Source organism: Morus notabilis, unplaced genomic scaffold (assembly GCF_000414095.1).
Source record: "Morus notabilis unplaced genomic scaffold, ASM41409v2 Scaffold841, whole genome shotgun sequence".
In the NCBI taxonomy this organism is placed as follows: domain Eukaryota; kingdom Viridiplantae; phylum Streptophyta; class Magnoliopsida; order Rosales; family Moraceae; genus Morus; species Morus notabilis.
In genome coordinates, this window is record NW_010358201.1 from 123,321 (window position 1) to 150,787 (window position 27,467).

The window sequence follows — 27,467 nt, forward strand, 5'->3', positions numbered from 1 at the left end:
TTCAAAATTAAATGTTAATCGATTAAATTCATCGATCCATTATTGGCTTGCCGGTGAAATTGTATCTTGTAAATGTTGATCGGTCCGATCCCAATCCTTAATGCAAACCAAGGCTTCAATCAACATTGAGTGACTGGTCTTTTAAAATAGAGATCATCAAATAGCGATGAAGTTATTAAACCAAACCAATCATTGAGTGACTTTTGATAAATTATCAATTTACTTTGGTATGCAAGTAGAAAGTTACTTTGATATAGAGTCACAAAGAGAGTGAAGAAAGTTGAAGAAAAAAGTGGATAATTAAGAGGATGATGAGAGATTGTGAACAGAAAAATAGATAAAGATAGAAAGAAGAGTGATATAGAATAGAAAAACACGAGTATCTATAAGAACAAAACCGACATTATATAGAAACAACACTTTTTAAAAATAAAAAAATAATAAAAACGTGATGGCAATGTGTTTCTTTCCTTGTGTATATTGTTTTTTGAGAAATCCTTTTATCATGTGATTGATTATAAAAAAGGGTCAAGAATGTGAAAACTGAAATATTAAACTGCTAAAATATGAATTTGCTCTTTCTATTAAGGAATTGTGTGTTTACCTTAATTAAAAAGTTAAAAATTTAAATAACAAATATGGGCATTGGTCTAGTGGTATGATTCTTGCTTTGGGTGTGAGAGGTCCCGAGTTCGATTCTCGGAATGTCCCGATTTGTAGCAACTAATATTTTCAGGCGGTTTTGGGCAAATCGGGCAACTCGGGCTTCGGGCAAAATTCAGGTTTTCGGGTTTATTTTCAGGTCGAGCAATTCAAACGGGTCGGGCATGGTTTGAAAATTCAAAAAAATTCCGGTGGACGGCGGTATAGGGCGGTTAGACGGCGGCGGACAAAAGAGTCAGTGTCAAATTCGGGCTGCTCGAGCCCGAACCTGAAAATCTAGCTTGGGCGGGTGGGAGATGGGCTTGCCCGCCCAAGCCCGAAAAAATTCGGGCTTCGGGCAGCCCGTCGACCCGAACTTCCAACACTAGATGTGACTATTTCTAAAAGCTTTTTACTGTAGCAAAACTCAAATTCTAAACTCAAATCAGCGAAAAGAACGGGGCCGCAGCTCTACAATTAGGCCTCATTCACTTCACCGATTCGAGTTTTTAATTTTAGGTTTCTTCAGTAAAAAATTCTTAGAAAATGTCACATCTAACTTTTTCTGCTACAGTGAAAAGCTCTAAAAAAATATTACATTTCAGCTCGAATTGAAAACTCAAATCTGCGAAGTGAACGAGGTCTTAATATTGATTCTAAGGCTCATTTAAAACTATATATATACCTTTTAACATTAACAAATCACTATCGGCTAGAAACACACAAATAGAACAAAACAGTACTTGAAAATAATTTCTTGCCTCTCCATTTTTCTCATCTTGCTTGCTCATACAGAACCTCAGTTAAACGAAAAAAGAAGAGTAAAAACAAGAGGTGAAAGTGATATCCAGACCTCGTATCTAGAGCTGTTTGTTCTTCTTGGACTCTAGTTGCAGTCTCGTCATCTTGTCGTTTCTCTACATTCAGACGCTACAACCTGTCTCATCTTAACTGCTTAATGGTCGGTTCTATATCCGTATATGTTTGTTTTAATGTGTCACACTAGTAATGATCATATATTGTGTTTTTTTTTTCGAGGTTTCATGTGACTAATTTTGAGCTAGTTAAAAATTCAAAACTTTCTTATGTACTAGAATGGGATCGTGCCTTCGGTGCTTTTTATCTTTAGATGTTGAACTTTTTGAGTTTCCGTTCACTTTGTTGATTTGAGTTGAGATGTGATTTTATGTGAGAATTTTTTACTGTAATAAAAAAATTAGATGTGATTATTTGTGAGAGCTTTTTACTGTAGAAAAACTCAAATTTTAAACTCGAATCAGCGAAGTGAACAGGACCTGAATGATTAGAGAATTTTGTACAATATTGTTGAATGAATATAAAAAAGAGCTTATTAAGTAGAAAGGATTTGAAATTTAGAATGACATTGGAAAAAGATATGAGAAGTGCAAAAAAATGAGGTGTGAATGTGAAAGAAAGCATAAACCGTGTAGATTAATCAAAATCATTGCGTCTAAAGCGGAGTAAGAATTGATAAATTTTAACCATTGGATTAAAATTAAAGTCAGACGAACTTCTATATAAGACTATAAGTTAATAGGTTATAGATAGCCAATCTTCAATGGCGATACATACTACTTAATTACTACTTATAACATCACACAATTTAATTAATAAGATAACTTTTAACTTTTCACTAATTAAACAAACGTAATATATATGTGGATTTCAGAGTTCACGTGAAAATATGTTATTTGTCAAAGTTAATTAGGGACAATTTGACATGTCTCATTGACTTACTACCAAAGACGCAATAGTATGAATCTTAGGAAGCATTGGAGTAAGAATTTGTGCTATAATTTTGATCATGATTCATAATTTATTATAATATTTTTCTCATAAAAAATACATATAAATTAAAAATAATTTTGAATCATAATTCTTTAAGATATTAACCAAACGTCCACTCCAGGATCTGCCAATCAAAGTCATATTCTCCCTCTACAAACCAAAGACTCTTTAAGCTTTCGAAAATTCCTTTTTTTTCCCTCTCTTATTTCTTTTAAAAAGAGTTAGGCCCCGTTTATTTTGCTGATTCGAGTTTAGAATTTGAGTTGAGATGTGATTTTATGTGAGAGTTTTTTACTGTAATAAAAAAATTAGATGTGATTATTTGTGAGAACTTTTTACTGTAGAAAAACTCAAATTCTAAAATCGAATTAACGAAGTGAACGGGGCCTTAATAACACTCGTTACATTGGGGCTCAACTCTGATCTGCATTAATTCTTGTTTAAGGGGCTCGAGGTGACATCCTACTACAAGCATGTTCTCCATGTGTACGAACGTATTAATCAGCCTGCAGAGTGACTCCAAAACCAATAAAACCTATACAAATCAAAATATGACATTTCAATACAACCATGAAAAATCGACGGTGACTAGTGACCATATATATGTTAAGCCTATAGATAAGGTTTTTTTTTTTTTTTTTCATATATACGTGACTTTTCTTGGTTCTTAGAATTCTTTTAAAATAATACTTAGTCATAAAAACGTAACATAAGAAATAATACTAAATAATTCTGTGGGTCTATTTAATTAACGCATTTAAGTTAATAATTCTAAGTAAAAACTTTGCAAGAAAAGATTTTTTGAAAAGATGGAAGAAAAAGCATAAAGATCTCCTCATATTATCGCAATCTTAGAAATGGCGCCGTGAAAAATCTAGTCGAGAGGGGTCATCCTGTTGTATAGAAGACATTAATGTGGGTCACTGGTAGACTGTTTGTTTATCGGACTGGGTAAAATTTTGAAGCAAGTGATACTCTTGCGCAGTTGCTATAAACACGTACTATATATATATATATATATCTATTATCTCTCTGGCCTCTGGTTCATCAAGTACGCTGTCGTATTTTCACTGGGACAGCTCTTTTAAAAAAGAAAAAAGTTTTTGGGCAGTTGAACTTGAATCTCAGGGGGGAACTGGCCAACAGTGTTAGGCTAATATTGATATTTTTAACTTTCGCGCGCGGATCTAGGTCTCTAACGTGAGTAATGCAAGATTCTAGTACGAGTTTTCATAAATTCATCAGCGTGTTGTGAGCGTGGAATGCAATTTGGGTTGATTTCAGTCAATTCACTGACTGACAACGGCCTGAGAGAGAGAAGGGAATTAAAGTCTAGACAAAATATTCAATTGGAAAGAGGGTATGATATGATAGGAGAGTATTTTCATTTGAATGTGGAATTAAAGGTGTCAATTTATGTTAATGGGTTGTCTTCGTGTCGTGTTAAATTTTTTAGTTAACACGAATAAGTTTGATACGAACACGATCTGTTTATTAATCGTGTCAAAATTTAAAATTCAAACACGACATGTTTATTAGTGGGTTGACACGACACGACTCGATTAACCCATTTTTTAAACAGGTCGTAAACGTGTCGTGTCAACCCGTTGATTACCTGCCAACACATTTACGAAACAGGTCATAAACGTATCGTGTCAACCCGTTAATTACCTGTCAACACGTTTATGACCTGGTTACTGTCAACACGTCAACACCTTTGAACCTATTTCATAACCTATTCCTGAACATGTTTCTCAACCTGTTTAACATGATATAGAGACATTACATAATCTAAGTTTAAAATTAAAACAAACACATGAAAGTGTCTCACAAATTAAAAAATAAACACATAAAAGTCTCACAATTTAGAAAACAAACATAGATGATTAATAATTAAACATTTAAATAATTTGTTGCAGTAGGGGGACTCCAAGTGCATCATTACGTTCAGGAGAAGTTGATCCCTGTGAGAAAGACTCCTCTTCTTTCAATAAAAAGTTAAAGATATCTTGTGTAAGATCCTCCACCTCTTCATTGAAATCTACACAAAAACAAATACATATAGATATAAGTTAGTTCAAAATCAATTAGGAAATATACATAATTTAAGTAAGTTTGAAACTACATTTGTCTCCATATAACCAATCTCTGGTACAAACAAGTGCTTCAACTGTCTTCAGTTTAAGTGAGCTACGAAATGAATCAAGAACTCTACCACCAACACTAAATGTAACTTCAGAAGCAACTGTATAAATAGGGACAACCAATATATTACAAGCCATAGAAGCTAGTGCTGAATATCGAAATTGGTTTGATTTCCAAAAGGAAAGGATATCAAGCTCCGCGGTCCTAGCCAGTCTTGGCTCATCCAAATGAAGGTCAAGCTCTGATTTTTGTGATGCGATAGTAGACTCAACTGAAGACATCTCATCAAATTCCTACAAAATGAGAAGGATATAGTATAAGAATACACAATTAGACATAAGCATAGAACATCCGCATTACTAATAAATAGATAAATTACCTTGAATATAACATCCACATCATCATTTCCTTTTTTTTTCATCATACAAGATTCAAAAGCATTGGTCTTTTGGCTAGTTGAATCCTTCTTTTTTTTGTACCCTTCAAAAATAGAGTACAACGTACTCCTCATTGATATGCATTCAAGACAATCATCTCCATAAAGCTTTTTGAAACTGAACTCAACAAGCCCAAGCTTAAACGAGGATCTAGAACACATGCTATAGCCAAGGTAAGATGGAATTGACACCAATACTTTTGAAACTTGCCTCACATTACTGTTGCCATATACTTTAAGTACTCATCATCACCTTCTAAATATTGTTTCAACATGAAGCAACAATACCAAATGGAAGGGAAGTACAAGTTGGCAGTGGGATACTTTGTTCCAGAAAATTTAAGAGTTGCATCATAGAACAACTTCAAAAAAGTTTTAATCTTTTCAACTTTGTCCCACTCGGCACTAGAAGGACAATGCTTGTAGTTTGAATCACTCAACTCTAAATGTTGAAATACACGGCGATAGTTAACAGCACTTTCAAGCATAAGATATGTCGAGTTCCACCTAGTTGGTACATCTTGACACAACCCTTTCTTATCACCAATTGCAACTAACTTCACACAATCTAAGAACTTTTACTTCCTCACTTGGGATCCCTTGACATATTTGACACTATCACGGATCTTAACAATTAAATCATCAATCTGCTTCAAACCCTCTTGCACAACTAAATTTAGTATGCGTGCACAACATTGCATTTGAAATAGATCGCCATTGTGTACAAGAACCCCTTTCACAACTAGTTGCTCTCTTAACATGTCAACAGAAACACCATTTGCAGAAGCATTATCCAATATCACACTAAACACCTTGTTTTCAATTCCCCATTCACTCAAAAAGGCATAAAGTTTTTCAGACAAAGCAACGCCACTATATGGGGGTGCCATAAAACTAAAGTTTAACACTATTTTCTGCAAGTTCCAATTCTTATCTATGAAATGTACAGTGAGACAAACATATCCATCACTAGTCAAAGAAGTCCATGCATCAGAAGTAAAGCTAATTCTACCTTTGATAGTCTCTAACATCAATTTAATTCGAAGCTTTTCCCTCTTGTAAAACTTTAAAGCGTCAGCCTTTGCAGTATTTCTAGAGATCAATTGAATTTGAGGGTGCAAGTACTGAAATACAGACCTTATTCCCGCATATTCAACAAAACTAAAAGGTAGATCATGCATGATTATAGCTGCTACAATCAACTCACGAAATTTTTCGGGATCATACCTACCTCCACCAAGTGTCACTGCACCAGCTTCTTGGGCAATGAGCATCTGCCCTATATCACGGTAGGAGGTTTTCAGACAATTCACAAGATGGCGTTTTTGATTACTAGTTCCGTACTTGCTGTCCGCGAGGTACACAGAGCTACACTGTTTGCACTTGGCCTTCAATTTCTTGTCCAGACCCAAAGGAAGATGAACAAAGTGACTCCAAACTTTTGAGGTCGGCTTCCTTTTTCTTTTCTGGAGTTCGGCGCCTTGAGCTTCGGTATTAAAACTCGATCCGTCAATCTCTTCAACCTCAACATCCACACTTTGAGACTCAATTGACTCAAGATCAATTTCCATTGTGTTAAATTAAGCACATTTTCCTTAAGAAATCTCGAAAACAGAACTGGTCATCATTAGTTTTCTAATATTCACCTCATAACATATGGTCAAAAACGGTAGACCTCAACTCAATCACTAGCCTATGGAGAATTAAACAAAGAAACTTTCAAGCAAAGCTAATATGTTGACAAAAACCAGTCAAAACTCGAAAGCCCTAGATGCATAAAGAAATGGTCGCATAAAGAAATAGATGCATGTATGCAACAAACTCAAAAGCCGTAGATGCATAATCATGTGAAAGAGATGCATGTATGCAACAAATGAAGAGCAAAAAAAGAGCCAACTATTTACCAGAAAAGAAAAAAAAAATACAATAAAGAAAGAAAAGACGGAAAATTATTCAAAGATAATCAACATTACTAATATAACCAATATAATCTGCACAAAGCATACAACATTACCAATATAAGTAAAAATCACAAACAATACCAATATATGCTACAACCGGCCAGCAGGCAGAGAAGAAACACCTGAAACAAGTTCCACAATAAACTATATATAATTTTATTTTTATTTATTATTCTTTCTTTACGGAAATGAACCTATATGTTATATTAAAAAGCAAATACAATCTACGATGGAATAACTTCAAACCTACACTATGTGTGTGTATATATATATACATTCTATCTGAATAGCATATAACCTACACTATGTGTGTGTTTTCAAAGTTGATTTAACTAGAAGTCCAGTTCTAACAAGGCCAAAACAAATCCCCACAAGTTATCACTATTACTAGATATTTTTCATAAACTAACATAGGCAATGGACAGTAATATTGACATATAATTAAAATTAACAGCCCCTTTAAAATTCTAAAGCCTTGTGTTTGTTGCTAATGATCTTATTACGGTGACAATAATAATAATAATCATAATAGTAATAATAATAATAACAAATTAGGACAACCAAACTTGCTAGCTAGCAAGTAAAACCAAAACAAAAAAAAAAGTAAAACAAACGGAAGCAATATAACATTAATCTGTACCATACACACACACACGGCAAAGCATGTACAGAAACACGGAAATCGAATCTATTCCCCTTTTCCCTGCCTCTCCAAGGTTGAATCAAAATATGTACAAAAACAAGAAATAAAAATGGAGGTGAAATACCTGTTTCGGTTTTCGAAGAAGAACAACCAAAAACAAATGTTCTGAATCCGAAGAAGAACAAGCAAGAACAAGCGAAAACTGAAATCCAAGACGAGAAAAGAAAAGTTAGGGAAAAGAAAAGACAAGTAAACTAAAATCCAAAGGGAAGAAATGAACGAACGGGGATGGGTTTTACCGTGACCGTGTTTGCTTGCAATGGAGAAACACTGGTGGCGAGTGGAAAGGAAAGAAGAAGAAATGAGAAGCGGCGGTGGTCCGGTGGACTGAGATCAGGCAGTTGTCCAGTGGCCTGAGATTAGGCGGCGGAGATGAGAGTTGAGAAAGAGTGGAGAGAGAGAGAAAGGAGACCAAGAGACCGAAGAGTTGAGAGAGAGCGGAGAGAGAGAGAGGCGGCCGCAGCTGGGGGAGTGGGAGGGAGATTAGAGAAAGAGAATATAAATAGTTAAACTTTTTTTTAACCTAGGTAATAAACGGGTTGTATAATCGTGTTATCTAAATATGACACGTTTAATAAACGGGTTATGACGGGTCAATTGTGGGTTGGCGTCGTGTTTCACGAGTTTGACTTGATTCTGACCCGGACCTATTTATGATATACCCAAACCTGCCAATTTCGTGCGGGTTTCGAGTCGTGTTGTCGTGTCGCTACCCGGATTGCCAACCCTATGTGGAATTTATGGCATCGTTCATTTCACCGATTTGAGTTTTTAGTTTTAAGTTTTTACAGTAAAAAGTTCTCAAAAAATATCACATCTAATTTTTTCTGTTACAGTAAAAAGCTCTCAAAAAATATCACATCTCAACTCAAATTGAAAATTTAAATCTGCGAAGTAAACGAGGCATATATGGTTACATTACATATTTTATAAGTGGAGTTTGTACATAAGCTAATCATTCCAATTATGACTGTTGTGGTTTAAAATCTTAAACCCCACACGAGACAATGATTGGGCGCCACATAGTGTGATTAGAACATAAAATAATTAAGAAATGAAAATACGAAGTGACGGTAGAGCACACTTGGTGAATGTCGACTTTTAGAAGTGAAACAATCCCGCTGAAGGAGTTGACCACAAGGAACAAAGGCCACACCACAGAGACGGATGCTTCACTAGCCATAAACGAAGAGCGTTTTCAAGGAGCCGAAGGTGACGAATTCACCCACGTCCAGATTATAGTACAACTGTACCAAGATTTGATGTGCATTAAATGCATGCAAGTAGGTGGTGAAGCTGGTGGAAAAAGTCAGACAGACAAGCTGAAATCTCGGTGATCAGAGGCTACTATTCCGGAGTATGGTGAAGATATTATGAGAATTGATTAGATGATTGATAGTTTGCAGAAATGACATGATGTATATAAGCAGAAAGGATGGGCTAAATGGGGTTCGGATTATTGAACACCCTTTCCCCATAACTTGTATTTTCTCCACCAAGAATAGTGAAAAATTCAGTTGACGTGGCTTTAGAGTGAACCACTATAAAACCATTATGTTGATTTTGTTTCTTTTCTTCTTATTATTCGCGTTTAGAGTTTATTTAATCCGAGCACAAACCACAAACTTGTTATTAAACTGTTGGCTAGTTTTTACCGTCAACAATGAGCTTTCAGTATTAAGATTATTATTACTAGGATCTCTAAATTTTATGGTCATTCTTAGTATGTCCTCGTACTTTCAAAACTCTCATTTTACTCTCTGAATTTTGAATAGTTCTTACTTAATTCCTTATATTGTTAATTTCTATTAAAAACAAAGAAAAAGATAGAGTAATGCATGGCATTTCTATTTAAATTTCTGTTAAAAACAAGCATTTAAAGACCACATACCCAAACTTAACTCCCTTTCTTCTATCTAATTTTAACATATATTATATTCTTACAAAACTGCTTGAATAGGAAAAATTCAAAATTCGAGATGTGAGAGTTTTTAAAGTTAAATTTTAGGAGGCAAAATGAGAATGATATCAAAGTTTAAGGAGCACTAGTGAGATTGATCCTTTCATTTATCACTAGGATGAATAACATGGCTTGACTTGTTGGACATGATCATGCTTGCTATGTGAAAGAAGAATGTTAGGTTGAGTAACACTTTAGCGATCACAAAAAGTCAAAATTTGTCGTTAAAAACTATAAAAGGGATTGTTTAGGAGATATATGCAAACAACTGATTCTAATTTTACTACAATGCTTTTTTTCTCATAAAAAATTTGAGTTCATAAGTTTTTCTCTCATAAAATTCTTGATAATAAATCAAAATCACTAATTTAAATGCGTCAATTAAACGGACCTCTAATTAATGTTATTGCTAGTACTTTGAAGCCAAAGCTTCTAAGCAACAATTTTTTTGGGGTAGCTTTTTTATTTCAATTTTAATTTGCTTCTTGGGAAATTTGCTGGAGGATTGAGTTTCTAGTAAGTGCCAATCTGATTGAAATTTACCCCTTGACATCAGTCGTCCTCTCCCTTCATTCATTTAAAAAAAAAAAAAAAATACTCACATTCAACAACGACAATGTCGTATGTGGTATCCTCCTAGTACCGTTGAGTTGTCGTGGAGTTGAACAAAGACATGGCAAACGACTATTTTAAAATGTACTCATCCCTCAATAATTAGTATAGACGTGAATGTGGACAAATAACTTTAAATTAAGGGGCCGCTACATGTGTCTCTAATGAGGAAATTTTTTCTCGCTATAAGTCTCCTCTTTAACACATTCCTACTTGGATTGGGGTGAAAGTTTTCGCCGCAACATACTTTAAGAATTACAATTTCTTTTACCGTATTTGACTAGCTTTTGATTGGGTTTTAAAGGAAAAAACTCACCGTTATTGTCATTTGTAGCGGTAAAAAATTTCGTTCCAATAACTTTTGTAGCTAATGCGCTCGATTCTTGTAGTGCGAGCCAATACAAATTTGAAAGCATTGTAATAGAAAAACATGACATGGTACTGCTGATAAAGACACGGATGATTTTTTGCTTCTAGTTAATGATAATTCCCTTCCTCAACCTCTTTTTCTCGTAATGCAGGAATAGAAGACAAGAAACTATAAGCTAGCAATTTTAACTGGCCATTGATGCCATGCTATTTTACCCTGTGTGTTTGTTTGTGGAATGGCCCGTACTTTTGTCATTTTAACACTTCCACGTTTTGAAGTAATGGAACGAGCGACCAATATTATTGATTCAAGTGGGCATTTCCGTTGACGTCTCCTTTAATTTCTTCCAAACGCATTATCGTTTAACCCTTCGACACTACAATCATCTTATCCACATAGCATATATGAGTCTATGACTTATAGTGAGATTGATCCTTTCATTTATCACTAGGATGAGTAACATGGCTTGACTTGTGAGACATGATCAGGCTTGCTATTGTATGAAAGAAGAATGTTAGGTTGAGTAATACTTTAGCGATCACAAAATGTCAAAATTTGTCATTAAAAACTATAAGAGGGGTTGTTTAGGAGATATATTTAAACTCTTGATTTTGATTTTACTATAATGCTTTTTTTCTCATAAAAAATTTGAATTCAAAAGTTTTTCTCTCATAAAATTTTTGTTAATGAATTAGAATTACTGACTTAAATGCGTTAATTAATTAACGGACCTCGAATTAGTGTTGTTGTTAGTACTTTGAAGCCAAAGCTTCTAAGCAACAATTTTTTGGGGTAGCTTTTTTATTTCAATTTTATTTTGCTTCTTGGGAAATTTGCTGGAGGATTGAGTTTCTAGTAAGTGTCAATCTGATTGAAATTTACCCCTTGACATCAGTCGTCCTCTCCCTTCATTCATTAAAAAATAAATAAATAAATACTCACATTCAACAACGACAATGTCGTATGTGGTATCCTCCTAGTACCGTTGAGTTGTCGAAGAGTTGAACAAAGACATTTTTAAAATTTACTCATCACTCTATAATTTGTATAGACGTGAATGTGGACAAATAACTTTAAATTAAGGCATAAAAAGTACATGATTTTGTCGTAATTATTTACAAATTTATTATTTATGCAATTTTAAATAATTAAGTGTTATTATGGTCTTTTATTTTTTTCTTCATTAATTAAATGATAATTGTTTATTTCTAAGTAAAGGGACAATAACATAAATAATATATATATTTTATTATTTTGAGTGATATTTTTTATTTTTTTCTCTAAAATCATTTTAGTACTCTCTATTTATATTAAAACATCTTGAATGTGTCCTGTCTTTTTAACAATATTAAACATATACCTTCGAGTTTTAGAAAACATGATATGGGTACGTACCATCAAACTCTTTTTGAAACATAAAATGTCCCTTATGTACTTCTAATTAATTAATTAGAAACTTAAACATTTTTAAAATGTTGCAAAAATATTTTTTTAAAATACACATTTTGAAAATATAAAATTTTGAGGTAATTTTTTAATGTTTGAAATATTTTTAGAATTTTTTTAAAAACATTCTGTAAGTAATTAAATAGAAAGAACGGTAGAAGGGACAAAAGACATTTTGTGTCCAAAAAAAGTCTCAGGTACCCACAAAGATGTTTTCTAAAACTCAAAGATTTCTATTTAATATTATTAAAAAATACTTTCTAAATATTTTAATATTATTGAGATTAACTTATAGAAATGTATTTTTATAAAGCTTTTTATTCTACCAAAACAAATTTATAAGGTTTTTAACTTATAGAAATGTATGTATCATAATTAAAACTTTAAATTTAAATTAGTTTTAAAATTCAAATTAAATTTAAAGCATATAGCTACTAAAATACCCAAAATAATAAATTACATGTCAATTTCCTTTTAAGAACTTAACAGAGAGGTTTTTTTTTTGGTTAAAATTTCATTGTTCATGGGGAATGGATGTTACGCTTTAAAGATTAAGGGGCAAAGTGTTATAAAGGGGTATAATTCAGGGAGAGTTTTTGTAATAAATAAAAAAAAAATCTATTCACACAATCGGTTAGCAAGTAGTGCATATCATCAGTTTTCTTTCTTTAGATTTGTTAGGTTATTTCTTTTTCATTTTCTTTTACGTTTCTATTCGTAAGGATAGTTTTCTTCTTGTTCAAAAAAGATTTTTTCTTATTAAAAAAAGTTCTGATCAAAACATTAATTAAAAGCTGTTATAACTCGTTTCTCGGATATAACTTAGGTAAAATCAGAGATAAAGGTTTTTGCGGATTATGGAGGATCAGGATGGGAAGACAATAATCCATCAGTTTTCGTAATGACAATTATAAGTGATAATGCTCTACATGGTGAATACCAACTGACTAATGGTTATGGTCTGGGTAGAGCGCTTCAAGTTTTGCAGGTAATTCTTCTTCTATGAAGCCAAATAAGAAGTCATGAAAAAAAAAAAAGAAGAAGAAAAGAACTCTTACGGTAGAAATTGCTAATTTACAGTACCAAAAAAGACTGTTGTTTTAACTGTTATATTAGTTTTTTAAATGTCTGACCTGTAAATGTCCACATGAAAATTTATAGCACACGACACAGCATTGGTTTCACTGAAAAAACAATTCTTACAGATAGAGTACTAAAATCTACAAAAAGATAGAGCCCAATATTCGATTCTGTTTTCTAATTTACTGTACAAATAAGTGTGTCAAAATGATATTTGAAATATACCAATTAAGACGTGAAAGACACACTCGAAATTGTTTAATTTTCAGGAACACCGTAACACTTACATATATAATTGAAGCTGATTTCAAATTCATGTCAACGAATGGATTGAAAGCATTGGATACTACTTTCATTTTCCATTTGGGCAAAGTAAGCAAAGCATCTTTAATTGGATTTTCACAATTTGATATGTAAAATTTTTCCCCTATTCTTTGAAAACTACATCCACAACCCTCACATTTGAATTTATTTCAATATTATTGAACTTATTGCAAATTTAAGTTCAAATTATTAATTAAGTTTGTTAGGTCTGTTTTTTGGTCGGTATCACAAAGAGTGTTGCAACACTTGTTGTAACACTGATTACAGTAAAAGTATAGACAAATATGTTTTTCTTTTAATTTAGTTCCAGTGATTGTGAGTGCAATAAAATAACAGAAAGTATAAGATGCACGAAAATAGTATCGCAGTTTTGTGCGCACACCTACTCTGCAGGGCCACGCCCAGACAATGAACAATCCACTAAGATCAAAGGATTACAAACACCAATCGGACTTACACACCCAAAGACTCCCTCTTTGACGTTGTTGCCGCCGTGTCGAATCTCCTTAATGGCCTTGTCCAGCGAGCACCACTCGTCTTCAAACTACACGGCGAAATCCCTTCGGCTGGCAGTGTGTTTTCTCCCGAAAGCTTCTAATCCTTCTCCCGAAAGATGATCTTCAATCAACACATAAAGGCTCACACTCACATAGACATTTTCTGAATATTTCTTCTATAAAAACCATGCCTTAAAATATGACATTGAATTGCTTTTTATAACCATAAAACACAAAGGCTCATTTTTTCCTCTTCCAAGACCATAAGTTCACGTACACACATGCTACATATATAGCAATAGCACCAATCCGAATTTTTCCTTATTTTGCAAAGCACATGCAGCATATATTACTTTGGCACCAAGATCAATACCATTTACACTCCAAATCAAATATATCCAAGATATCTCTTCAAATCTCTTCAAATCAATTATGCAGCAAATCACTTTTCCATATGAGCACATTTTTTCTGACAAATCTGCAAATCTCCTAAATTGAATATGTCAATCAAATGTTCCAAATCTTCTTGACGAGTGAATTTTACTCGCTCATTTAGTATCATTTTACACTTAATATCTAGTTGGTTTTCAAGGTTTTTGTTAGTTTTTATGTGTGTTTTTGTTCTTTGTTTGAAGGTTAGGTGAAAGTCTATGATTTAGAAGGTTTTGGAAAAATTTCATTGAAATCCGACGGAATTAGTGCATTGGGGCAGAATGGGCAGCGCTTAGGCGCCCATGACAGCGCCGCAGCGCCCAGGATTTTACACAGTAGCGCCGTAGCACTAGGAACTCAGCGCCGCGGCGCTACGATACGAGAAAAGACGCGTTTTGAAGGCCAATCACGAGAAAACTTACCCGTTTGACCCTAATGCTCGGAAACATATAAATAGATGATTCTAGGGCAATTAGAAAGGAACTTTAGACTGTGGAATGACGGCTGGCTTTTGAGAGAGTATTTAAGAGAAGAAAAGGAGAATTGGGACGGAGAAGAAGAACGGCTCAAATCCGGAGACGGAGACGCTTCAATTCAACTCTAAACTAGTTCTTTTCTTTCCTTTCCAATGATTAAGACTTTGTTTAGGAATTTATTTTGTTTAGAGATGAACTAATTCCTTTTTCTAGGGCTACGATGTAGCCGGATTATGAATGTTCAAATTCTCAATCTTATTTTTAAGTAATTGATGTTTAATCCATATATGCTGAGTATTTCAATTTATTCTTAATGCTTGTGATTGTTTGGCCAACTATTACATGATTTTGTATTTAATTTGAGACCGAGAGGTGATAATTAACTAAGCTCTTAATTGAAATACCATGAGTTGTTCATAGGATAGAGATATCTATGATGCTTGTGCAGTTCTTTTGAATTTCTTGCACTTAATTATTTTCAACACGTTTAGAAGTTGACAGAGATGTAGATTTTGCTTGTTGGATTAATATTATTGTTGCTTGAGAAAGAATAATAATTGCTTTAGAGAAATTGATGTCAGTATAGGATTGAATGTTAATTTTCTTGAATTATGGGAATTTGAACATGATTAATTTGGTGAAATCGGAAACCCTAGAGTCTTAATCTATTGAATTTTATTCCATTGTTTAGCATTGTTTAATTTATTTAATTGTTTTAGTTTTGCTTTACTTAATTTTATAAACTCTCTTTTCAAGTATTCAAATAAAATTGGGGTTAATACAATTTTGGTAATTAGTAAACAACAATTCTCGTGGGACGATATTCTTATTCACTATTATATTACTTGATTGCGATAGCGTATACTTGCGTTACGATTTTTCACAACACTTCTCTGAAATGTCCTTCCAAATATTGATTTCCATCAACAAAATCATTCCAAATTCGGAGTAATTAACAACCAAAATCACCTCAAAATCTAAATCTACATCAATCATGAACTTGACCCTATTTTTAAATTTTGTACAACTCAATTCCAAAACATGCCAACTAATAAAATCCTAACAAAGTTTTTAAAAACCACTTCGTCCCTACATTAAATCAAAACATTTTTTCTAATCAAATATCAAAATAGTGGTTTGAAACTTTAGAATTGCACTACCTAATTTAACAAACCTCCATGAAACAGCAAGAGTGAGGGTGTATTTTTTTTTTCCTCCGGCAACAGCCAGAGTTTATTGTTTGACGATATGGCATGTGGGCGTGTGAGAGTAGAAGGGGAAAAAAAAGTCTATCATAATGGTCATTATTGTCATTTTATGTGAGGATCTTTTTGTAGCAATAAATTTTGATTTAAAGGGTTGTCTAAAATCAAGTGGTGTGTGTATAATTAGAACCACCTTTATTATCATTATTATTATTTCTTTTTGTTGATAAATGGCGTATGAAAATACAACACTAACAAGTGGATTTAATCCAATGCTGTTTAGCATTTTATGTATATTAATGATTAATAACTAATCATATCTTATTTGATCTTTGTGTACAAACTATGGGATGAAGGTAATTATAGATCTTCACGTTATTAACGGCTCTCAAAATGGCTGGGAACATAGTAGCACAAGGTATGGATATAAGGAATGGGGAGATTCCTACATACCAGACACCGTATCAATCATAGATTTCCTTGTGAAAAGGTTGACATAGAGCGCGTTTGAAACCCGTTCTAAAATAATTTTATTTTCTGTATGAAAATGAAAATGAAAATGTTTTTAATCTCAGACAAGAATCGTTTCTGAAAATGTGTTTGGTATTTTTATTCAGAAAAAAACTGAAATTCCGTTTAGTTTAATATTTTTGAAAACATGTAATAGCATTCGAACCTAAACAAATTTTATTTAGCTTTTCCTTTCTCTTTTGGTTCTTTTTCAATTGAACAAGGCATTATGATAAAACTATTTAATCAAGGCCTCAAGTCTTATTATACAAACCGTAAACTAGCTATTTCCACTCTTAGCATGTCTAGTCTTGGAACCTACCAGGTCTTACTATTTGGGTTATATCTCTTTTCTAAGGTTAGTTAGATCCCTGAATGGTTTGTAATGTGATTCTTTCAATTTTATTGGTACCATACAAACACAACGACTGGAAATATACAAAACAGAAACAGTTAGCTAAAAACCAAATCAACCAGAGAATAAGCTAAACACCTTCAAGAGTGAACCAAATCACCAGTATTGAAACCCATACCTCGGTTGATTTGGGAGGAGCTGCGGAGGTTCGTCGACGAAGTGAACAAAAAAAACCTTCCAACACCTTTACCTTCCACAAATCAATTGTCAGATCAATTTGAAGCCCTAACCAAAAACCCAAATGGGCTGCAAGAGATATTCAGAAACGGAGCAAGTGAATCCTACCTTAGATTCCACAAATGTTGAGAAAGACCTTCAAATTTCCTTGAATCCTTCTAAAATTAGGAATACTAATGACATATGAAGTGGAAACTGTCTAGTTGAGCTTCGATTTGAGTCTCTCAGGGAGAAAGGAGACAGAAATCGTGGGAGTTAGAGAGAGAGAGAGGAGGAGAACGTGAGAGAGTGAGGGAGAGAGGGAGAGAGAGAGATAGCTGAAAGAAGAGAACGGCAAGAGGGAGAGAAGAGATTGGTGAGAGGGAGAGAAGAGATTGGCGAAGAAGGAGATCCGAGAACGGCAGAGAGATGGAGGTGAGCTGGAGAAAGTGAAAACGAAAAAAATGAAAACGATTTTAATCTGTTTTTAGAAACAGATCAGTTTTTAGGAAAAGTACAAAAACATTTTTATTTTTTATTTTGGTAGGCTGTTTCCCCAAACACATTCTTCTTTCCGGTTTCAATTTTTGCTCATCAGAAAATGTGAAAAACGTTTTCAAAACCGGAAATAAACGGACCCATTAGGTTTCCTTGGTTGGAATAGTACTTTAATATGAAGCTTTGTTTCCGAATATATTGCTCAGGAGAATCTTTCCACCAATATTTTTAAATTTTGAGAAAGAAAAGAGAAAAATTCTGAAGTTATCTTTCCACCAATATTTTTAAATTTTGAGAAAGAAAAGAGAAAAATTCTGAAGTTACTTTTATAGTGCATTGATCTAAATTTTTGACATTATTCTTGATTAATATCCTTTTGAATAATATAGTTATTTCACTAAAAAGTATATTAATAAAGAGTAAGAGTCTAAAATTTAGACTTTTACAGTGTTTCGACTTTTGAGGGGCATTTGTTTCTTTTCTTCTTTTGAAAACAAAAAAAACAAAAAAACAAAAAAACAAAAAAGTTTTCAGAGTGAGGCTAATCAATTTTCTTTAGTAAGTTGCATGTTATTTAGTAGATATGTGACTTTTTTTTTTCAATATATATATTTTTTATGGAATAATAAATTTTTTTTAAAGCAATTTCCTCTAATTATGTCTTGCTTGATAACACTTTTGTTTTAATTTTTTAATGTTAAAATTAAGTTAAAATAATGATTGAGAAGAAATTACACGATCTCCATTAACCTAAAATCTCCCTATTACTTACAAGAACACAATATTCTTATAATAATTAGATTGATCACTTAAAATTATGAACGTGAATTACGTACATTTTCCTACACCTATATATACATATATATATATATAGACACACACACATGCAGATATGCTAACAATCCAAGCCTTATAGCAATTGAGTTAATGAACGAGCCATTGGCACCAGGCGTGAATCTAGACACCCTAAAAAGGTATTACAAAGAGGGTTATGAAGCTGTGAGGAAGTACACATCAAATGCTTATGAGGACATTTGGTTCATGAATTCATAACCATGATTCAAAACTATTCTTAGTTTAAGCATCCGTTTGTTTCCTGTATTCATCCCTAATTCTGAATCATGATTCATAATTCTCTATAGTATTTTCTCTCACAAAAAATACACGTAAAACGAGAATAATTCTGAATAATGATTCTGAATATACGAACTAAACGAACACTAAGTGTGTTTTTTGTGAAAGAAAATACTGTAGCGAGCCACGAACTATGATCTGAACCATGACACGGATCCTTACTCCAAACGCACCTTATGTGATTCTATCAAACCGATTGGGCCCCGCAGATCAAACGGATCCAAAAGAGCTTCTATCATTTGATAGTGGCCTCAATAGTGTGGTAATTGACGTGCATTACTATAGCCTTTATACTGAAATGTTCCGAAGCATGAATGCGCAACAACACATTGATTATATCTTCAATCAAGGAGCTTCTGATCTTGGAACTTTGACAACTTCGAATGGTCCTTACACTTTTGTTGGTAAGTTGTACTATTGGACTAAAAGTTTCAAAAAGTTGTAATCAGTAAGCATGGTATATTCTCTTCAAAAAAAGAAAAAACAAAAAAAGAGTATCATATACGTCTACTTTCTAAGTGAGCGTTGAAAAAAGCATTTGGGAGAATCAATATCGGCGTTAAACGCCACCACTTAATAGATTCTACCATGGGCCTACGATGTTCTATAACATTTTTTTATCAATGTTGAATCATTAATTAGTAATAATAACTAAATATAAATTGATACCCTACTCTATTAGCTAAAAAAAAAACTTCGTAACAAGTATGAGTTTGTCATAAATCACAATATGTTCTAGAATGACCTTACGTAGTTATCTGGACTAAGCATATAATTAGTGGATTTATAGTACATCATATGTAAACCTTTATATATAATATAATTTTCTTCATTTATTTATTACATATAATTTTTTGATTTAAAACTTATACCCTGCATATAGAATAAGGGAGAGATATTTTCCTTGAAATTTTTTTTGTCTAAGCCACCTGAAACTAAAATACCACATCAAATACCGAACTAATATTCTAATTAATTAGCGTAATCTTTAGGAACACAAAGGGAGCGACACTCCGGATCTTATAACTTCTACACTATATATATTTATTAATTTAGCAATACAGTTAAAGGTCTACGTTGCATATATTACAAATTTGAATTATATTATCGTGAATGGAAGGTAGGGCAAGTTTTTGTATTATTCTCTTATGAATTCAGATTCTTTAGTAAAAGGGTTAAGTACTCAACTTGATGTATATTTTCCACATTATAAGGATTATCTTGCTTTATAGTGTATTATTCATATGATAAGAGCTCAAGAGGAAAATATTTTGCAGGGGAATGGAGTGCAAAATGGGACGTGAAAGAAGCAACAATGCAAGACTATCAAAGATTTGCAAGAGCTATGTTAGATGTCTATGGACGTGCCACTTTTGGATGGTCCTATTGGACTTACAAGAATCAGAATCATAATTAAGAAGAAACTGATATCACATTTTAAAGATCGGAGGTAAAGTATTACAAATGTTATAGTTCAGAAATTTTTTTTTTTTTTTTTTTTGTAATTAATCCTTAACCCTAAAATCCATGTCTAAATATTTTGTGTCGACTCTATATTATGAATATTGGTGCTCTGCGTTCGCTTTGGCGTGCATATATTTTATGGCTCTTTTATAAACTCCAAATATTTAGCGAACTAAGCTGTTTGATGACGACACTTATGTAAACTTTAAAAGTTTAAATTTCTTTTTCCTAAGAAAAAATCATAAACACCACTTAAGATATGATAAAAAAATATTATTTATATCACTCCACTTAAAAGTAAATAATTATTATTTAATTAATAAAAAGAAAATAAAAAACCACAATAACACTCAATTATTTACAATAACATAAATAATAGAGAAAAATGCACCATATAACATATTTTATACTTATGTTTGAAGTAAATAGTACATTTTTAAAATGGTGATAAATTATGGTACATTTTCAATTTGCAATCTGAAATAATTTTTTTTCTAACTTTATCTTTTTTTAGGGTTTCATCTATTCCTTTCTCTCAAACTCTCTTAGCAGTCAAACACCAATTTTCCTCTCTCTCTGTCTCTTTCCCCCCCTCCCCCTCTCTCTCTCTCTCTCAACATGTCGTCGTGATCTCCGAGAACCTACCTCTGATCTTGGCAACTCTGATCTCGCGACTACGGGAACCGAGGAAAGACGACGTTGCGTCATTCACTCGCCTCCAATCTGAGTGACTCCAGTAGAGTTTTCACGACTTCATGAGGGCAGAGAAGATCACCATGATCTCCGACGATTCTTTCCACTAGAGACGTCACGAGTTGGAGTCGTGATGGCGACGGAGATCTCAGTGAGCTCGACGTGTTCTCGGTGATTTTCGATAGAAGTCGTCACCATTGTCGGCGCACTCTGTCGCGAAAGATTGGATATCTTTAATCTTTGCACAAATCCGCGTGCGACTCCGACCTCTGGATGGCTTCGCTCCAGTTCTAATGGTGAGAGAATTCCTTCAGATCTTGCCCAGTTTTTTACTTTTCTTTTGTTTCTCTGGGACTGTGTATTTTTAATGTTGGCTAAAATTTTTGAATAAATATGGAATTTACTAATATATGATATTACAAGTAAATACGATATTTATTAGGCATCGGTTCCTGCAGTGTTATATTTACTAATAAATATGAAATTTACTGATAAATATGAGATTTATCAGAACTATAGCATTTATTAGTAAATATAATATTTACCAGTTGTTAGAAATTGGCTAGTCATTGAAAATTGGTCGCTAGTCACCGGAGCCAGCCATCGGTCACGGGAGCCGGCTTTGATGGACTTGATTAGAGGGGGAAAGAGAGCAGTGGAAAGGAGGCTTAGGGGTACTTTTGGGCTTTAATAATGTTTAAAACTTGAAATATCAAATTATGCTATAATCTATTATTTTAAAATATGTTATAATTTAATAAATATCCTATTAAATATGCTATTTTCTTCATTCTCTCTAATAATAGACCTGCACAAAATTATAACAAACCATGTACTTTTCTCTCTCTCCTTTTTTTTTTTGCGTATTTTCTCCTACGACTTTTAATATGATAGCATAGTAAGTCTGCAATCTCCTGCCGAGCTAGAGATGCATAATAGAGGGTCGGGACATATAACATGATTGAAATTAATTTTTTAAAATTTAAAAGAACAATATGCCTTGAAGGACCTATTAGTAAGTTTTCAGTCATTAGCTCTATGTTTTTCAACCATAGTTGAGACTATTACTATGATGAATATGATGCTCCTTGTTCGCTTTGGCGTGTATGCTCCTCCTCGTTTGCTGGTCGTTCTCTATTTTTTAGATCTTGATATAATTGATTTTGTTGAAAAACTGAGATCTTTTTGGTTTTGATTTTTGTGGATTTGTTTTTATTTATTTATTTATTCTTAGTTCTTACGTTTTTTTTTTAGTTTGTCGAGAGATAAGAAAGGGGGAGAAAAGAGAGATTGCTTGAGAAACAGGTGATTGAGAGTGTGTGTTTTTTATTTTAATTTTTTTTAAAACTTTTAAACGTTTATAAATATTTTCCTAAAATTTAAAATTATAAGTTTCTCTTTAATTAATGAGGACATTCTGGACATTTTACTTTTAAAAAAGGACATCAAGGTACTAAAAAAATTGATTTTTTTAAACGCTAGGGCGCTAATTCAAAATGATTAAAAATATAGAGCACTAATATGAAATTTTCCTCATATAAATGTATGTGTGTGTGTGTGTATATATGTATATTGCTAAGATGATGAAGACAGTTATGTAAATTAATAGGAGTTTCTCCGGGCCAATTTTGAGGTAGGGTTTAGTTTTTGATTGTTCGATTTGGTCAATTAAATCAGATTAAAAAATATACATAATATACAATTTTTGATACAAATTTGATGATTGAAAGTAAAAAATTATCAGAAAAAACAGCAAACTTTTTCATTTTAATTAAAAAAAATCATTTTTTTTTGTATTTACCTATTACGATTTTTCGTATGATAGTAGAATAGCTATGCAATTTTCTAAGGTACGAAATAGGGGATTGCATTTACGAAATATATTTTTTAAAATTAAATACATGAAATTTACTTACAAGACATAGTAAAATTTTTAATTATTCACTCTACTTCTTTGTTAACATCGTCACTCTGATCACGTTCAAGTAAACACATCATTTATACGATCACGTTCAAGTAAACACATCATTTATATGATCGACCTAGAATTTCAAAAGACCAAGTACCCAAAATGCATGTATCTGTGAATATCATATCTTGTTAAATGAAAAAAGAAATATCTGAAATACGTACTACGTATCTTTTATTCAAATCCTGCATCTAAAATTGCTTGTATCTTTTATTCAAATCCTGCATCTAAAATTGCTTGTCTCAATAATATTTTTATTTGGGATAAATAAGCTTTCTTTTCTAGGTAAATTAAAAAGCAGAACCTCTTTATTTTTTAGAAAATAGAAACCTTTTAAATAAGAGTCACACAGATCCCATATAAGTCAAAAACAAAACCTTTTGTCCATTTTGTTATAATGGTCATTCTTGAATTAGAAATCTTTTGTTTCTCAAAATTAAAATGATAATCTAGGCTTTTATTTATAAGCTTACAGAAGACAAAATGTTTCATTCACAATCGATGTGGGACAAGGACTCAACTAAAAGTCTAGAAATCCAACAAATAGTACTAAAAATACCAACTCTAATGTCAATTTATGTACAAACTCATGAAGTGTGATAATTTTATTAGTATGTATTTAAAGATTGCAACATATATTAATAATAACGTTTCATCAGTATACATAAAGAGAATACTGTTATATATATATATATATATATGTATAGGAAAACTCTTTTTGTGCCGATGAGGATTTGTTCCCATAAATACAAAGATCTAGACTCCACATGACTCCATATAATTGGCCGTCGATGCTAGTCATTGAAAACTGGCCACGGGAGCTAGCTTTGATGGACTTGACTAGAGAGGGAAAGAGAGCGGTGGAAAAGAGGCTTAGGGGTACTTTTGGGCTTTAATAATGTTTAAAATTTGAAATATCAAATTATGTTATAATCTGCTATTTTAAAACAAATATGTTATAATTTATTATATACCTTACTAAATATGCTATTTTCTCCTTCTCTCTAATAATAGACATGCACAAAATCATAGCAAACCATCTACTTTTCTCTCTTTTTTTTCGTATTTTTCTCCTACGACTTTTAATATGATAGCATAGTAAGTCTGCAATCTCCTGCCGAGCTAGAGATGCGTAATAGATCAGGGTCGGAACATATAACATGATTGAAATTAATTTTTTAAAATTTAAAAGAACAATATACCTTGAAGGGCCTATTAGTAAGTTTACAGTCATTAGCTCTATTTTTTTCAGCCATAGTTGAGACTATTACTATGATGAATATGATGCTCCTTGTTCGCTTTGGCGTGTATGCTCCTCCTCGTTTGCTGGTCGTTCTCTATTTTTTAGATCTTGATATAATTGATTTTGTTGAAAAACAGAGATCTGTTTGGTTTTGAATTTTGTGGATTTGTTTTGTTTTGTTTTTTTTATTTTGATTTATTCTTAGTTCTTAGGGTTTTTTTCTTTTGGTTTAGTTTGTCGAGAGATAAGAAAGCGAGAGAAAAGAGACATTGCCTGAGAAACAGGGGAGAGAGGGTGTTTGTGTTTTTTATTTTAATATTTTAAAAACTTTTAAATGTTTATAAATATTTTACTAAAATTTAAAATTATAAGTTTCTATTTAATTAACGAGGACATTCTGGACATTTTGCATTTAAAAAAGACATCAATGTACTAAAAAATGGTATTTTAAAACATCAGAACACTAATTTAAAATTATTAAAAATATAGAGTAATAATATGAAATTTTCCTCATATATATGTATGTGTGTATATATATATATATGTATTTATATTGCTAAGATGATGAAGACGGTTATATAAATTAGGAAAAAAGAGGAAAATAGGCCAAGACTTGAGATGAATTAAAATTAATAGGCCAATAGTTTACATAAGTTAATAAACAGGCCAAATTACTGTTTTCGTCCATAACTTGTCTGGTTATGAACCATAACTTGACAAGTTATTGTCCATAACTTAGCTGATTATGAACCATAACTTGACAAGTTTGTCCATAATTTATCTGGTTATGAACCATAACTTGATAAATTATAGCCTATTAATTTTTATAACTAAAAATTGGCCTATATACTTTCTTAAACTTTTCATATTGGCCTATTTCCTACTATTTCCCTATAAATTAATAGGAGTTTCTCGGTAGGGCCTTTTTTGAGGTAGAGTTTAGTTTTTAATTGTTGGATTTGGTCAATTAAATCAGATAAAAAAGTATGCAGAATAAACAGTTTCTGATACAGATCTGGCAGTTGAAAATAAAAAATTATCAATTTTTTTTTATCCTACTAGAGAACCTCTTCATTTTAATTAAAAAATCTTTTTTTTTTGTATTTACCTATTACGATTTTTCGTATAATAGTAGAATAGCTATGCAATTTTCTAAGGTGCGAAATAGGGGATTGCACGTACGAAATATATTTTTTAAAATTAAAAACATGAAATTTACTTACAAGACATAGTAAAATTTTTAATTATTCACTCTATTTCTTTGTTAACATCGTCACTCTGATCACGTTCAAGTAAACACATTATTTATACTTCTTTGTTAACATCGTCACTCTGATCACGTTCAAGTAAACACATTATTTATACTTCTTTGTTAACATCGTCACTCTGATCACGTTCAAGTAAACACATTATTTATACGATCACGTTCAAGTAAACATATACGATCACGTTTAAATAAACACATCATTTACATGATCGAAATTGCATATATTACGTCCTACGTATCTTTTAATCCTGCATCTAAAATTGCTTGTCTCAATAATATTTTTATTTCGGATAAATAAGCTTTCTTTTCTAGGTAAATTAAAAAGCAGAACCTCTTTACTTTTTAGAAAATAGAAACCTTTTAAACAAGAGTCACACAGATCCCATATAAGTTAAAAACAAAGCCTTTTGTCCATTTTGTTACAATGGTCATTCTTGAATTAGAAATCTTTTGTTTCTCAAAATTAAAATGATAATCTAGGCTTTTATTTATAAGCTTACAGAAGACAAAAGGTTTCATTCACAATCGATGTGGGACAAGGACTCAACTAAAGGTCTAGAAATCCAACAAATAGTACTAAAAATACCAACTCTAATGTCCATTTATGTACCAACTCATGAAGTGTGATAATTTATTAGTATGTATTTAAAGATTGCAACATATATTAATAATAACGTTTCATCAGTATACATAAAGAGAATACTGTTATATATATATATAAATATATATATATATATATGTATATGTATAGAAAAACTCTTTTTGTGCCGATGAGGATTTATTCCATAGATATAAAGATGTAGACTTCACATGATGAATCCCACGTAAAACCTACAAATGGGGCCTAGTTTTGTGTGTGATGGAGATAAATTTTCATCGGGACAAATAGGATTGCATGTATCCCAGCTTGTCTCTACTACTAGGGCTGTTTATGGGTTGGGTTGGTGCGGGGTAAGACTTTTTTTCTCCTGCCCTTTAAGATGCGCGTTACACATATTTAACCCCAACGATGTTAAAATTTTTTCACAATCCAACGATGTTCGGGTTGGGTTAGAGCGGTGCGGGGTGGGTTGGGTGGTCGGTTTCAACATTCAAAAAATTAAAGACTTAAAGTTCAATCTAACATTCAAAGTTCATAATCAAATAGAAATAGCAACCATTCTTATGAGTCCATCTAACATCAAACATGTAGCAAAGCAGTTCATCCAACATCAAATATAAAGCAAACATAAATTAGTCTACACTCATAAATTAGTCTTAACATAAAGTAAACATAGATGCTTAATTCAAATCCATCTAAAGCAAGCATTGCAACAGCAACAATCCTTATCAGTCCACACTCATAGGCTCCTCAATGGTTGTAGTAGGACATGAAGTTGAGTTATCTACAAGAGAAATGAAAATAGCTTAAGTAACAATTTGGATAGTTAGTTTAGACATATGTTGTGCGGGTTGGATTGGGGGTTGCGGGTTGTTATGGGCTCAACCCACAACCCGCACCAAACACTTCGGGCCAGAGATATAATGGGCCGAAAATTAAAAAATAATGCTGCGGGTTACTTTTTTCAGGTTGGGGCGGTGCGAGGTGGGTTTGCGGGTTGTTCGGGTTTATGAACGCCCCTATCTACTACATGACAATTCAGCATTTACATAATGTTACAATATAGACCAATATAGATATGTTAGAGGCAAAGTACATATCTAGTTTGTGTAACAATATTTAATTGATCAATTAACAAACAACAAAAGCACGAGACAGATTGCCACCACCACTTTCTAGTATATAATATAGTCACTGCCTACTCCACAATATCTAGTTTGTGCAGAGTACATTACCTATTGCTTGGAGCACCAAATAAAAAAAGAAAGCCAGTAATGTTTGCTGGTGATCTGATCGAAATCTATCTGTTACATGGTCTGAAGAAGCACCGGAAAACTAATGTGCCAATTAAATTGGCTCTATGTGAAGATTCTTTTCATTCCACTTGAGGAACAATATTAGTTTAGTCGAGGCATTTTT

At 32.5% G+C, this 27,467-nt stretch overlaps 1 protein-coding gene across 1 annotated transcript; it reads left to right on the plus strand.

The window, feature by feature from the left end:
• The first annotated feature begins 8,787 nt into the window (after nt 1-8,787).
• LOC21399642 (glucan 1,3-beta-glucosidase) lies at nt 8,788-20,228 on the plus strand. Its single transcript, XM_010092247.2, has 6 exons — nt 8,788-8,979; nt 12,911-13,072; nt 16,443-16,588; nt 18,568-18,698; nt 18,985-19,215; nt 20,089-20,228. Exons 1-6 carry the CDS (start codon nt 8,788-8,790, stop codon nt 20,226-20,228), a joined length of 1,002 nt encoding a protein of 333 aa, XP_010090549.2.
• Nucleotides 20,229-27,467: the final 7,239 nt, after the last annotated feature.

Bases quoted from the DNA above. Each gene is read 5' to 3' on its own strand.
- LOC21399642 (XM_010092247.2), top strand. From the start codon at position 8,788: ATGTCGACTTTTAGAAGTGAAACAATCCCGCTGAAGGAGTTGACCACA. The intron at 13,073-16,442 runs GTAATTCTTCTT...TTGTGTACAAAC, and splicing joins GAGCGCTTCAAGTTTTGCAG to TATGGGATGAAGGTAATTAT. The intron at 18,699-18,984 runs CTTATGAGGACA...CTCCAAACGCAC, and splicing joins GAGGAAGTACACATCAAATG to CTTATGTGATTCTATCAAAC.